This window comes from Aquila chrysaetos, chromosome 3 (genome assembly GCF_900496995.4).
Source record: "Aquila chrysaetos chrysaetos chromosome 3, bAquChr1.4, whole genome shotgun sequence".
In the NCBI taxonomy this organism is placed as follows: Eukaryota; Metazoa; Chordata; class Aves; order Accipitriformes; family Accipitridae; genus Aquila; species Aquila chrysaetos.
Genome location: NC_044006.1, coordinates 50790693 through 50806298, shown reverse-complemented (window position 1 = coordinate 50806298; position 15606 = coordinate 50790693). Strand labels below are relative to the sequence as shown.

Below are 15606 nucleotides of genomic sequence, written 5' to 3'. Positions count from 1 at the left end.
GGGTGCAAACCGTAATTGAAATAAGATGCTGTCCTGGTTTTGGCTGGAATAAAGTTAATTTTCTTCCTAGTAGCTGGTATAGCGCTGTGTTTTGGATTCAGGATAAGAAGAATGTTGATAACACACTGATGGTTTAGTTGTTGCTAAGCAGTGTTTATACTAAGTCAAGGACTTTTCAGCTTCTCATGCTGAAAGAGGCTGGGGGTGCACAAGAAACTAGGAGGGGATACAGCCAGAACAGCTGACCCAAATGAGCCAAAGGGGTATTCCATACCATATGAAATCATGCCCAGTATATAAACTGGGGGGAAGTTGGCCGGGGGGCACCACAGCTTAGCGATTGGCTGGGCATCGGTCAGCAGGTGGTGAGCAATTTTATTGTGCATCAGTTGTTTTGTATATATTATTATTATTATTATTTCCCCTTCCTTATCTGTCCCATTAAACTGTCTTTATCTCAACACATGAGTTTTACTTCCCCCCCTGCCCTGATTCTCTCCCCCGTCCCATTGTGGGGGGGAGTGAACAAGTGGCTGTGTGGTGCTTAATTACCGGCTGGGGTTAAACACAACAGATGCCCTTGAAAAATCTGTCAGGGATTTGTGTCATGATTGACAAAGGAGTTTTGTTATATTTGGAAGATGTAGTTATATGTAAAATAAAATGAAAGGCAGAAGCAAAGTAATTTTCCCTTGTTTGGGAAAGCTAAGCAAGGGTTTGTTTCAGTTCTGCTGGTAGGGAAGATGACATTAGGAAGTAGTTAAATTCTGTATCTATTAAGTTCTAATGAAAACCAGAGCATATGCAAACATGCTGCTCCTCCTTACTGCCTGAGAGGGACTGGGATCATCATATTTTGTGACCAAAGTTATATTGAAAGAACAAATGTTAGCTTGTTTTTTTTGTTTTGTTTTGTTTTCATTATGCTTTTAAACCTATTACTGAACTCTGGAGTTCAACATATTAAAGTTCATGTGCACTTAGCAAATGGTGCATTTTCTGTATAGAAGCCGAATCTTATATTACAGAACTATGTACCAGCAAATTATGTAGTACCTTTCCACAAATCACTGATCACATAATAACAGTATGAATTTCTGAGGGAACAGTAATGTGTTAAACATTTAAATATCCCAAGCTTTGTTCATTCCTCATCTGGCATCACAGGCAGAGAAGGTGTGACAAGCCATATAGTTGATCTCTCCAGTGCTTTTGTAAAGGACAAAACATATTTTCTTTGGTGCATCACAGCCTTTTGGTAAAATGAGGTGAGAAGGTTACATTTTCTGTCATGAGCCAACCAAAACTCAGCATGTTTTAAGGGCCCAATTTTGAATTTTTGTTCACATTACAAATCGATGTGAAACCACCACTATTGAGGCTTTCTGGCATGTACAAAACATTTGTGCAGCTAGAAGATGAGTGGGGAAAAAGAGCCAGTGGTGACACGTCCAGATGGGAGCACATTGGAGTGCTGTGAAGCAGAACACCTGGCATCAAGGAATAGGGAAATACAGACCATCACTGTGTGTCTGGATGGAGAGCATCTGTGAGAGTGGGCGTTGCGGCTTTGTTGAGGACATCACTTCCGAGATCTGGATTCTTTAATGTTGATGCTTTGTGAACGTGATGCTTTGATGTTAGATTAAAAAAAAAAAAAATGCAGACTCTTTACCAGTAATTAATTTCATATTTTTGGAAAATATGATTTTCTAGTCAATAAAGTTTGTAAAATTGTAACCTGTCTTTAAATGGACTTCAGTTATTTCTAGGTACCATAGCCCATGCCTGCAGCAGTAGCCCCAGGCTGCTCCCAGGTGGTTGATCATTAATGTTGGGAAGGACTTTTCTCCCAGTGTGGAACCTGGACTGGTAGGACATCGCATGGAGGGCTTCTCAGGGTGTGTACATTTAGTCAGGTCTCTTGATAAGATCTGGAGAGTTTCACGTTGCTTGCTTTCAATATTGTTTCTGAATTACATGCTCTGAATGTTGTTGTTTGGTATAAGGAGAGTTTCTTTTTTGGAGTCCAGAATCAATACTGACTGGATTGTTCTCTGCAGAAATTTGAAGACAGAATGAGGTGAAATAGTTGATGTGTAACATGTTGGTGTGTTACTTATCTGCCGACAGCTTCAGAGATCACATTTGTCCATCTGCCTTGATAAATTCTGTAAACCATGAAGTTGAAGACTTTTTAACCCATTATCATTTTTTACCTTGTTGTTACTGTTTGATTCTTCAGTCATTGGGGAAAAACCCCTGTGTTTAGTTCTTTCTAAACCTTGGACCAACTCTACTATAAGGTAATACCACTGAGGTGTAGGATTACTGCAGGGATTAACTGTAGTGTCGCTGTTCCTGAATGCGTATGTAATGTAAAAAGGGGAGAGGTGATGTAGGGGGAACCACCTCAGTATTATGAAACTCTTGTTATTTTTCTTATTAAGTAACTTTAACACAACATGCTACCCCTACAGATCACTGTAGAAATGAGGAATCAGTTTAGTTCAGAGGCTGTATTAAAGATTTACTTTTGTTTGCCCCAGTTTGTTTGATGTATTTTCTTTTAAGTAGCTATGAATTAAGCTTTGCAGAAGGACTGGTAAGATCCTGCTGACTAGTGAGGCTTGCCATGGTCCATAAACAATGTAGTGTATTTATGTTAGTAAATGTTGTTTTGAAATTTATCACATGCTCGTGAATAATATTTTTTCCTTCTCATCCACTTCTCTGGAATTATTAGACGTACAGCTGAACTAGTGGCTTTAGTAATTTTGCTGGTAATTGGATTAACAATTCAGTATGCAATAATAAGGCTTCTTTTAGCTGAAAATTGGAAATTAAAACAATGGTTCTATCTCATTGCTATAATCCTGTGCTTTTGAATACTCCCAATATTTGACCCTTTATTTAAAAAAAAAAAAAAGCATTACCATGTAACACAGTTACCATTCTTATTTATTCAGAATATAGGTTTTTTTAGCTCAGTTTCTTATACTATATTCAGTTGTGCTTGAAACTTTAAGGGTGCTTTAAGGGATATCTTACTAAAGTAGGAGAGAAGCCTGTATTTTTTCCAATAAAAATTAACTTTTGAAATTAATTTCTTAATTGTGGAGTTTGTTTTTAAGTTCCTCTTAAGAAAAATGAAAGCTTAGGCTCCCTTCCAACCCAGTGTTTAAATCTGTGCTTAACTTTTAAACATCCCAGTAGGTTCACTGACTTCAGTAAGTACATACGCCATGAGGCTTTTGACAAATTCACTCACTACAACCTCTTTGGAAGCTGCTGCGGCAGGACTGGTGCTAGGCAGAGGGAGCTGAGGAGCACACAGGATCCATGCTGATGGGCTGTGAACACAGCGGTGTCAGTGGTAGCACCGCTAGCCGAATTGAATTTGCAGAACCGCTGTCCTTGCAGAACCTCGAGTATTGTAATTTAGAAAAGTCGTAATAGTCAAAGATTGCTCCAAAGCAGTGAGAAAGCAATTTTCCAGCTATCCCCACATTACTGGTGTGACCTGTTGGTCACTTCCGTTTCTGCCCTTGAGAAAGTTTTGCTTTTATAATGGTCCTCAGCCTGGTATTGATGTAATACATACTGCCCATTTTGCCTATCCACTGACATAAATGCTGTTACTTAAGTAAACATGGTCCCAATGCTTTCTGTTACAACAGGATTGAAAGTAAGTCTGAACAAAGTTATGTTCAAAGCAGTACAGAAAGGGGGTTATCCTTTTCTTTTTTTTTCCTTTGGGGAATGAGCACGCAATACAGAGGTATCTGCCCTTGAAGCCCCTTCTTATTCTCCCCTAACTTCGAATTTTGTGAACTAATTTCTTCCAAAACTGGCAGAATGAGAAAATTCTCACAATTGCTGAATTCTTACCACCTTTGGAGCAAGCAGTCCAGGGCTGGGTGCAAATGACCTTAACAGTTCCCAGAAATGCAGAGCATGGTTAGGCAGAAAGGCTTTAGGACATTTGTCTAATTATAGATTGCTTTTTCTAATACATTTCTCTGAGAATAATACTTTTCCAGATATATCAGTTTACAAAGTGAATCCTATTGATATTCTGCTAGATAGAAAACATAAATTTTAATAGTTATAACTACATAAATATATTTCATCTGTAATTAAATTGTTTTGTTTTCAGTAGTAGTATATGATATGACAAATTAATCTGTGCATAGATGATATGCATTTTAAACTAGCTACATAAAATTGACTGCAGATACTAGAAATTAATAACTTTTCTTTCTTATAAAAAGTGTATTTTTTTGTCATTTGTTGTTGATTAATAGAATGTTGTAGAAGATTGAGTAAGAGTATGTTATTACGGTAAAATGGTATTAAAAAAAGTTGACCTGAATCCTGCATTTGTAATTTTTGTGACCTTTATATTCCTTCCTCACTAGAACTATGCAGCAGTGATACAGCAACAAATTAATGAGGACAAACAAAACTTGAGAGAAAAGACTTTATATGGAATCCAGCTCACAGAAGAAAAACTTAATGACTTCCGTGATGAACAGATTGGGCAGCTGAAGGAACTGATGGATGAGGCTACCAAACCTAATAAAAACGTCACCATTTCTAAAGACTCAGAACACAAAACCTAAAAGGTTTTAAAAATTGTTTTAATGCATACGGAAGCATTTTGAAACTTCCTTTCCTAGTTGGACTTGAATGTGGTTTCTGTGGAATAATGGGTGCTGCTGATGCCATAACTTGTCTGAAATGGATGTCTCTGGCTATTTGGCTTTCTATGCAAGAATAAATGTTAAGATGGAATAATCACAACAATTTTATGTTAATTGCAATATTTTTTTTTCTTCTAATGGGAGGTGGAGACTTAAAAATTCAGTAAAAGTAAATGGACATTTTTAAAATAATTTTTTTTTTTTTTTTTTATCTTGGCACCCATAGGGCAAAGAATCTTTCTGTTTGTATGTCATCCTCTGCCTTAATGGAAAAGATGCAATTAGCATTTGTTTTCTGATGTGGATTCAGTAGACAAAGAACAAAGGTATGGTACTAGAGTGGGTTTGTTTCGATAGGAAGAAATGAGCAGTATTAGAAAAACATACTGCTGTTGAAATTGAAGGTTGGTTTTCTTCTTGAGCTTTATTGTGAAATGTGGTTTAAAATAAAAGATGCAGTTCATTTATTAAATTGACCTTGAAGGAACCACTGGCTTGTGAAGAAAGTTCTGCATTTTTTTCAAAGCTAGACTCAGGTTATTGTTAGTATCTAAAATTTTTAAAGCCATTCATGAGTTGGTTGTGCTGTAGTTAGAATTCAAAGGCTCTTTAAATGTTTAGTATCCCGTATTATTCAGTATTTCATATAGACCAGAATTTGTACACTCCTCAATCACAGAAATTATCCTATTGCTAATACTGTATGACACACATTAGTAATTTATTTGTAATAGGTTAAGTCTTCCTCAGGACAATGCATGCCTATTGTATTGGGAGTAAAAAAAGTTCTGTTTTTTAATCTGTTAAGAAAAAACACACCCCTGAGACAAGGGCAGTCAAAAGAATCTCAGTAGACATAATAAAGGGGGATGAAAGATGATGTTTAGCGCTTACATTGTTGAAATTAGCTGAGGTAGAGACAGTCCTTGATAAGAAGAGCTGGTCCCAAGAACCAGCCAATGAGGCAGAGACAGTTCCTGATAAGAAGCAGGAGCTGGCCCCAAGAGCCAGCTAAGACTGGTCTTGCGGCTTGGGTGAATATCAAGAAATCACTGAGCCTGCGCAAGAAAAGAGGTTACTAGCGGTGACGAAGAGGAGTCATCTATCTTCATCTCTGTGACCACCAGACGACCACCATAAAGAGGCACTGCGCAAGCGCAGTTGAGAGGAGACTATGGAAATGACCTCTTGGAGCTAATTTTAATATGAAGCGGGGATAGGTCATGCATATGTATAGGCGTATTGTGAATATGTAACACTTGACTGTATAAACTTGAAGCGAACTGCCGAGTCGGGCGCGCACGACTTTGGTGGGACTATCCCCCGTGCTGCCCAGTGCTGAATGAACATACCTACTTTACAATACCTACTTTGTGGAGCCTGTTTTCTGCGTGTCACCCCTTTCTGTGCAAAAGACAGCTTTCATTTCATATTCCAAACCTAGTTTTGTATTATTAGTTTTGTTCTATTTCTGGACCTTTCCCTGTCTGTTACCCACAGCGTGTTCAAGACAACATAATTTCTTTCCTCTTGGGGGATAACAGCTTTGACAAGTAAGCACATTTCCATCTGTCTCAAGTTGTAACAACATGCTGTTTGCCAAAGCTACACTCCTGGATCCTAACGGGGGGGCAATTTGGGGAGCAGCCTGCTTCTCTCTCCTTTACCTCCTCCCAATTCTTTGCTAGGATTTTAGCTTGCAGGTTGCTCATTTCCATTAAAAGTTCAATTGCAAGACTCCTGTGTAAGGAACGCTTACGGTTGCTTTGCAACGTTTTCCTCTGGCCGCCCCAACCTCCATTGCCTGTGCTGTAGGAACATCGTTTAGCCTCAAGGGCCTAATCCAAACAGGATCGAAGGGCAGAGATGACATCCAGACTGCAGGGCTGGGGTTTGCAAGTCCTGGTTCTTGGTGCTTCAAGGGCATGGTTGGAGAGAATGGCAGCTCCCTTCTGGCCTGCTATGTACCTAGGTCTTGCCCCAGCATCAAAGTGGGAAGCGGATGGGGTGTGCATGCAGGAAGCTTGAAAATTGTTTCTGGTACTACCATTCACACATGCCTAAAGCTTTTTTCTTTTTAAACTTCAAATGTGTAAAAATCTAATCCAACTCCAGAGTTTAGAGCATAAGGATGTATTCTGTCGCACTTCCATCAGACGTACAGTAACCAGTAATTTGCATCACTAGATCTACTCAGTTTTAATACCAAAAAGCAATGTTTGGGTGTTGACAACAGAGTTTGTTTCCACTCCTTGACTGCTGGTACATGTGTGCCTACTTTCCAGTCAATATCCAAGCTGCTTCAAATTTATTTCAAGTACTGCAATTTAGAGCACAGTTATTTTTATCAACACATTTAATGAAACTTGTTAGTTCAGTGAAACTAGTTAGAATACTTGTTTTGCATCTGTCTACTCGTGTATGTGCCTAGATGATGCACATTTCTAGAGGCTAAATTATTTTATAATGAAAAAGTGCTATTTGGTGTGAAAAATTTAAGCTTATAATGAGACCTAAGGTGAGCTGGAGGTGAAGGTAAACATCATTACATCCACAGTCCCTTTTCTAGTAAATCCAACAACTTTTTTCTTTCATTCCCAACGGTAGCTCATATTTTGTACAATGTTTGTATTCTTGCTTAGAACAACTCTTAGAAAAGCCAAAATTCCAAAATAGGAATGAAACATCTTTAAAGGTTGCTGGCTTTAAGACAGCCAGTGCTAGTAGTAAGGCATGCTGTGACCTGAGCAGTGCTTATGCAAGTGGTGGGCACAGGTGGCCCCACAGCTTTGCAACACCACCACCACCATGCATTAGTGAAATGCTTTGATTTACAAGGGTGGTTAATGACAGTAAAGTTGAGGAAGACAATGGGCTTGTCATCCTGTCCACAGAAGGGTAGAGTGACAAAGATGCTTTTTCTTTAATTTTATTTTTTTAAGATACAGGATACTTTTTGTGGGGAATTTTACACAGGGTTTGATGGATGATGAACAGAGGAAAGTATCCATCAAAGTTACTTAAAAACTACAAGCAGCGTGCTATTTCAAATGGCAAAAGAGTTGCTTAGAAAAAAGATACTAATCACCTTATAATGAAAAATAGCTATGATCACTTTAGAAATGAGTACAAAGTTATAAGCTGTGTTCTTTCTGTGTGTGTTGGTATGGTTGCTGTTATACAACTAAACATTGAAAAGCGCCTACCACCCTTAAAAGACCTCTCTCCATTCCGCTTATCCATTGAGAAAGATCCTTTGTATTTTGTTGATCTTAGATCCATTTGGCTGTTCTAGAACTAAAAGAGAGTGATAAAATTCATGGGTTAATTTGGCTAAACCTTATCTGTGATAACACTTTATGTGATCGCCTGGCAGCTGGTAGGAGTTGGAGGGAGCTGAAGTTTTAGATAGCTGGAAAAGGCATGAGCTGAAGTCTTGTCAACAAGCAAACAATTTTCAGAAACCTGTCTCATTAGAAATTACCAGTTTTGATATGCAAAATACAAAGTTATACATCTTAAAAAGAACAAATAAAAATGTCATTCTTTCGGTGTTTTATTATTTCTTTGATGTTGGTTTATGCTTTTTTAACTGGCTGTCCAGCAAGAGCTATTAGAATGTGATGTTTCTTGCTTAAAAATAAATTAATAATTTAACATACTGAAGGTAGGATTTATGAAGGAGTTTCATTTCTCAGCTATGTGGACTTTAATCTTTTTGAATTATTAGTGGACTTTCTATTTCTTCTTCTTGGTATGTATTTATGAGAGGCTGGTTATTTACCAATGAGGCAGTGGCCAAGTTTTCACTGGCTTCTAGGTAAAAATATTGAACAATTAATGAAGGAGCAATACCATGCCTTCCCCTGCCTGTTATTATCTATTTTAATTTTACTCTCTATAGCCAAACTAATAGCAGAGGAAGGGCTGGATCTCTCAGCAGACTGATTTACTCCAAGTATAAACACAGAGGGTACTGCTCTGCCGAATTGCTGTAAAAGGCATCTCCCATTCTAGGGCAAAAGAAGTCTCTACGTGCCATCCTGCTTAACTGTTGATTTTCAGACCTCTGGGAAAGGGTCTCAAGGTAAATTCTTCCTGCTGGAGGGTATAGATGCAGCAACACAGGTTTTGCAGGGCTTGTGTGATAGCAGAACTGCCTGACCCACCTCCCACCGATCTGTGACCCGGTGCTGGAAGGGGCTTGGTGCACCTGCCAGCGTTTGGTACCCAAGAGCCTCACGGTGAGGAATGGTGGTACTGGGAATTCTTCCCCTTCGAACCGCATTGGGAAGTTCACTGTAAAGACTGACGCAAATCAAATGGCTGGTGTTAGAAGTGACAATAATTGCATTTGTAAATGATCTGCTCTTGTGCATGGAAGTTACATACCTGCTGCAAAACCACTGGCTTTGGTAGGAACTTTTTCAGCAGTTTCAGTGGCCACAGCTCTGCCCTGGGAACAGACTTGACAGTGCTGAGTCCTTCCAGCTTTTCCAGTGGTTTGTGTCTACTGATTAAGGAACATGGAGATCACAGAATTTAATTTTATTTGCATGCAACCATTATATAATACAGAGTATTCTTTGTTCACTGAAATTGAGAGCAATAAATCAACGTATAAATTCAATGTATAAATGACTAAGAACTGAATGGTTTTGCCACTTCTAGCAGTGTGTGTTACGAGTAAATGTCAGGTGTTTCAACAAGCCCATTTACATGATATATGATCCTACGCAACAGATACTTGTGTCTGGGGAGTTCAGTGTTTAATCTGCTCTCTAACAATTTCAAAGCATGTACTTGAGACTATAAAATAAGAATCTGTTATTTATAAAATGACCTTTAGTTACTGAGTATCTGTCAACTTGTTATAAATGCTGAGGAACATCGAGAGAAGTGTGTATTACTACTGTAAAGCCCTTAATAAGCAGTTTGTTGAAATACCACCATTTGCAACACCATTTCCAGCACAGATGAGCCTTCTGTTTTATGCCAATTACGCTCCTTGAGGGATGAAGTGAAATTTAAATCATCTGTTAAGTGAGCTAACATATTTACCGTTTTTTCCCCAAAGGTTCCTATTTCTGGTTTTGACTGGAAAAACAACTAGTACAGAATCTAAAATAGTGGTATATGTTTATCCTGAGAGACTAACAGCAAAACCAGTAAGATATGTAGAGGAAAGTAAGCTGGCAGTACTCTGTTGGGGTTGTACCAAAGGCAGGATATCACTTAGCTTTACTGTGGTGGAATAATGTACAGAATCTACAGCATGGAAAGTCCACCAGAGCAATGGAAACTGGCCATGCTCTTCCCTTGTACAGTAGACCCACATCAGAAATAGGATGGTGCAGTGAGGGATCAGTGAGTAACCCAAGTGGACGATGGTCCATGGTAGATCCTTCCAACAGGCTCTGCCAACCAGACTGGGGTTTAAACTGCGCGTGGCCGAACCCAAGGCACGCTGTCTGCCAGCATCCCATCCCAGGCATGTGGCCCTGCTGGGGTTGAAGAAGGCTGTTAAAAGAGTGAGTTTTCCCTTTTTGGGCGCTGTAGAGAGGCAGTAAGGAGCTGTGGAGCTATTCAGCTGATCACAGTCTACGTTTCCTACTCACAGAGGGATTCCCTCCTACTACATCCCCTCTACTACTCGAGTACAGGTTAACAATACCATGCTGTCTCAGTGAAGTCACCTTTGATTATGATCCAGTAAGTTAAAAGAACTTTTCAAAGCTGAAAAAAATATCCTGTTAATCAAAGACCCAGTTAGAACCGATTCGAGAATTTCTATTTCATTCTATTTAATTTTATAATGTGAACACATGCTACTGGGTGGTGGGAAAATCGACCTGACCTAAATATCTTAAAATGACAGTTTCTTAGCCTCTTGGTCAAAATCTTGCAATCCTTTACCACTGGAAAACTTCAACTTAAGGTGGTGGTGTACAGTGCTCCCAGAATGTACCCTCAGGTACAGTAAAAAGGAAAAGTAAAAAGGAAAAGTTATTTGGGCTTTTCTTTACAAATGATGAAACTCAACTCTTCTGCTTTTTTTTCTGAATTAAACTATGCAATTCCTGTTCAGTTCAGCTATTCCAGATTAACATAGTCAATTGGAAGATCAGCTTGGGAAAGAAATTAAGTACATTTTTATGTGCATTGAGTGAGATACAATAAAGTTTGTTCAGATGCATCTGTATTTCAGGCTGCTTTTGTCGTCCTTCTTGTCGTGCTGTTGATTGCTGATTTCATATGGTGGGACTTTGCTCGGATTGTGAGAAACAATACCTTTTAGACAAATGACCTGGATGCCTTAATGACGTGTGACTGACACGCACTGCTGCAGCGCGGGCGGGAGCACGGTGCATACAACTGCACATCCGCAGCCCCTGCCTGCTGCTCGCCAGCAGCCCCTGCCCAGGAGGCTGGCAGGCAGGCAAGGAAAGAAGGTTTAGGAAAAATTGGCTTTTCAAACAAATAGAAAGGTCTTCCAAGCACCTCTTGGTACTTTAAGGTATTTTCCCCCAGAGAGGCCTCTGCCAAGCACTAATCTCATGCAGAGCACCAAAGCCACGGCAGAGGTCTTGGTGCCAGAGGTTGACTGGGACTGTGGCGTCCAGTCTTCCTGAGGCTCAAAATTCTCCAATCTGTCCTGGGAAATTCAATTTGTCCATCACAGATTCCTTGAATTTTTCTCCTGAATGTTCAGCAATTTTAGCATTTCATGAACACACACGAAGTATGAAAACCACATAGCTGCAGGAGACAGCGGTTGGCGATGGCTCTCGGCTTCCCTGAGCTCAGGCGTGGAGCATTGCCTGTGTGCAGCGTGCACTCTGCATAGCTGTGGTGGGTTCACAGCAATAGTCTGGGACAAGGCAATTGCTTTGATTTTGGTGCAGGTACAGCAATGCGGCCCCATGTTCTCGGGGGAGTTAGTACAGTGTTGCCTTCCTGATCCCACCGTGGTGGGACGGTCAGTCTGAGGAAGAATGGCACTGTATAAGGTTATGTTTTCCCTTCTCCATCATTTTCTTTGCCCTAGGTGATTTGTGCCACAGGAGCATGCCTTACTGCATGCAAGTCCTACAAAGGTGAAAATGCTGCTTCCCACCTGCCCTTCCCAAGCCCCTGTCTCACATCCTGGAGCTCAGGAAAGCTGCTCAGGTCTCACTTGGCCCGTGCTACTCATCCCAGTAGCCTGCTTTTAAAACTCTGCAGCAAGTAATTTAGGAAACATTTTAACCTCTTGCTGGGCCTCAGGTGAGACTATAGGGTTGGAATTGTAAAACTCAGGAAGGAAAACACTTTTCATTGTTGCTATGGAGACTGGAGTTTATGTAGTGATTACTTGTTCTGTTTCCCATCTCCTTGATCTTATGCCAAAAAAAGAGAACAACACAAAAAAATCACTGACAAAACCTCTGGTACGTGAGATTACAATTTGAGTGACCTCTCAGCAGTATCGCAAAGGAAAACAAAGATGACAGAAAAAGGAAAAAAAAAGATCTTTGGTAAGACAGTCTTCTTTTGCAGAGAAGGAACTCTCTAGAAGAGGCTAGAGAAGGAACTAGGGCCATAGTGGACACAAAAGCCACCACCTATTGCAGGTCCTTTGGAGGATCCAGTGTTCCTCATCCAGAGCCACTGCTCCAGCCCCTCAGCTCATGCACTCTGGTCATGATAAGATGCTCAGAGAACAGCGTGACACTTTCTAAGAATAAGACCTACCCACATTTTCCTCTATAATCCATGTCTTTGGACAAGAGGGATATGAATTCTGGGACTTTACCTTCTCCGAAATGGCCGTGGGTGAGATCCTCCCTTGCTAGTCCACTATCTGAGGCAAAATCTGCTGCAGGAACTGCATGGCAGTGTAGCGAGGCACAAACACGTACCTGTTCCTTGTCGGCACAGGATCAGTATGGGTATGATGGCACTGCATGAAGTCTGTACCCTGCTCTATTGCAGATCAAAGCATGAAGTGTGTCTGATCACACTGCTATAATAAATAGATTATTGCAGTATTTGCTTAGGCATAGTTTTGAAAGCAGCTCTAAAACTTCAAAAAATGACACATCTTAAGCATAATAGAGTGCCCTTTCAAAAAAAACCAAAACATATCCACACCAAAAAGTGAGACTCTGCCACTGACTAAAGCTATTTTGATGTCACAGAATTTAAGCCCTGGAGCGGAGGCACAAGGCATCCCTGACACAGTGGCCAAACAGGTTTCAGAGCATCATGGAGAATTACCGCTTTTGGTTTATGAGCATTGAAGTCCTGTGCTGAAGAAGCAAAGAAGGTAGCTGCACGGCCCCATTCCTAACTGTTCAGATCTGTCAGCAGTCAACATCTGGTTGTCATGATTCAGGACATACCTGAATCCCTGTGCTTTCCAAGAGTGATGTGTGTGTTTGTTAGTCCAGAAACAGCAGCCCACCAAGTGGAGATGCTCCAGGACAAGTAAATCAGATGGAATTAGCTTCTCCATTTTCTCTTCTTCTTCTCTGTTCACACTGGCTCTGCAAAGCCACAGCTGGCTCCCAAAGCAAGAAGTGCCCTCCTGGCTATTCATAAACATCTTCTATAGCCTCCATGCATTAAGAGCAGCCAGACTGAGGGTGTATGGACTTCTGTGCTGACTGGCAGTTATTTAAAGACTAGCTAATGGCTTTCAGAATCAAAAAAACCAAACAGAAGTGAAATGCCAGGAGCCACGTTATAGGAATTTACTAGTTTGATCCCTAATCCCAAACTGTGGTAGGGATTTTACTAGATATCACAATAAAAGCTCACTAAAAGCTATACAGTGAGACAAAGCAAGCAAGAAATATGGACCCGGAGTGCCAAGGGGGTACTTGGAGTTAGAGGCAATCCTGTAAAAGCTATTTAGATATTAACATCCTATGATGTGGATAGTCATTTTGAAACCAATATTCAGCAAGTTTATAGGCCACAATATAATCTCCCCCATCTCAAAAACTGCATGAGCTCTAAAAGTCCGTGTAAACATCAATCTCGAAGGGAGAGTAAAGCAGCTCCTGAGAAAACACCTAGAGAACTGTAAGGGGGATGTGGGAGATGTGCAGGAGGTCCTTCAAACCCCTAGGTGTCTTCAAATGCCAAGTGCAAGTTCAGAAATTGATGCTACCTTGAAGTCAGTTGTTCTTGCCTGTCGGTGTGAAGTACAGTGCTTTTCCTCTGTGGTGCGATCCAGGCAGAGCAGGTTGCACGCGGGCTGGAGCCGCTGTCTCGTCTGCTCTTACTTGTGACAAATGTTTGCAGCTAAAGGTGACCAGGGATTCCAAGGGTCTTCTGAGAGCAAATCCCAAACTTCAGGGTGAAACTTGCTTTGCCAACTTTCCGTGAATTGTGGTAGTCAAGCTGTGGCATGAATTTCCAGGTAAGTAACTTCATCTTGACCCAGCTTGTTTTCTTAGTTATTCCTATCAAGCTGTGGTGGTGGTTTTGTTTAATTCTACAAAGTTGAAATTACCCTCTGGTTTGGGAATCCCAGATGATGAGCTTTGCTGTTCTTTGTATTTGACTGTGCTTAATTCAGCCCTTTATTACCATAAGAACTACTTGATGACTTAAAAATTGTAGCTATTTCTTTTCAAGTTCAGGAATAATTACAAAAACTGATGGCAAGGGTTCTTAAAACCACTATACAAAAGTTCCTATAAGTAACTAAGATGTTAGAAGTCTGAAAATGCCTGGGCTGTACTCCAGAAAAAGAGAAAAAGGCTTAGAAAATGAATAATGTTATTGCTTACTCCTGAACATAATGTATGTAGCGAGATATCAGTGCAGCTCTTTGCATGTGTCACATGAACCTTACATCTGATCTGCAGTCCCTTCTGGGTGTCATCATTACCACATAACCCCTTCTATTATAGCAAACTGATCACTATGTAATTAGTTATGGTGTAGTCATTTGTAAGAGCAAAACTTTGTTCCCTGCCTAAAGGGAGCTACGGAGAGCTATAAACATGAAATATCAGTGCTACCTGGGGGACTCAATTGCTATTTTCCAATAGCTGTGATGCTTAACAGCGTATTGCTGTAGCACGGATGCTTCAGGAATGCAAGGCATGATGTGTAGCCGTGATTAAAAGCTAAACCACATGCTCTGGCTTTCGTTTGGCTTCTTTCTAAATCAGGTATCATTGTATGTCGCACCCTTGCAGCATCCTCCAGGGCCCAAAGGAGTGCTTGTGCTCGTGGGAGCCGGGGAGCATCCCCATACGGGAAAGGGGGAACCCATTCCCCAGGGCCATTCCCTGTGGTCCCCTCTCCCAGCCCCTTCCCGGGCAGTGTGACCAGCTTCAGGGGGCTCAGCCACCTCCGTCCTCCGCATGGCAGGGAAGGGCACTTCTGGCACGACACAGAAAGCCACTGAGGGAAATCCTGATGTTATCCTGCAGGGATTTGCCCATTGCCCTCAGGGAGCTGAGGTTTGGACTGCAAAGGGTTCACTTCTTCCCCCTGTTAACATACCAGCGAAGCATCTCCTGACTGCAGTGGTGTGCCCATAGCTAGAGCTAGCCTTTACCTTTCCCTTGGGGGGAAAATACTGGAAGAAACTGAAAAATGGCATCAAACAAAATCCGGTCCCAACTGTGTTTTTCCTGACTGTGGTTTTTCCAGTCCCAAGGTGGCATTTCTTTACCAGAACTGTTTGCCTTTCAGCTGCAAAAATGGAAAGACTGGCTTGGAAAAAAGACAGTCCTTAGCTCTTTCCCTTTGCAGGTAAGCCAACCTACTTAAGGTTTGCAAACCTGGTTAAGATGATTAAAATTGATGCTATTTTACTGCAATGTCTGAAGCTTCAGACCCACTGCACTGGGCTCTGCACAAAAGGTCTCCTCTGTCCAAACGGGCAGGGGCCTCC

At 40.9% G+C, this 15606-nt stretch overlaps 1 protein-coding gene across 1 annotated transcript in view; it reads left to right on the top strand.

Annotated features, from left to right (window-relative positions):
- SDHAF3 (succinate dehydrogenase complex assembly factor 3) overlaps positions 1 to 5182 on the top strand; it is a 36922-nt gene extending 31740 nt beyond the window's left edge. Inside the window, exon 2 of the mRNA XM_030009783.2 lies at positions 4422 to 5182. Within this exon, the coding sequence (XP_029865643.1) occupies positions 4422 to 4625 (204 nt within the window). The 3' untranslated portion in view covers positions 4626 to 5182. The remainder of the gene's footprint in view (positions 1 to 4421) is intronic.
- The last annotated feature ends 10424 nt before the right edge of the window (positions 5183 to 15606 follow it).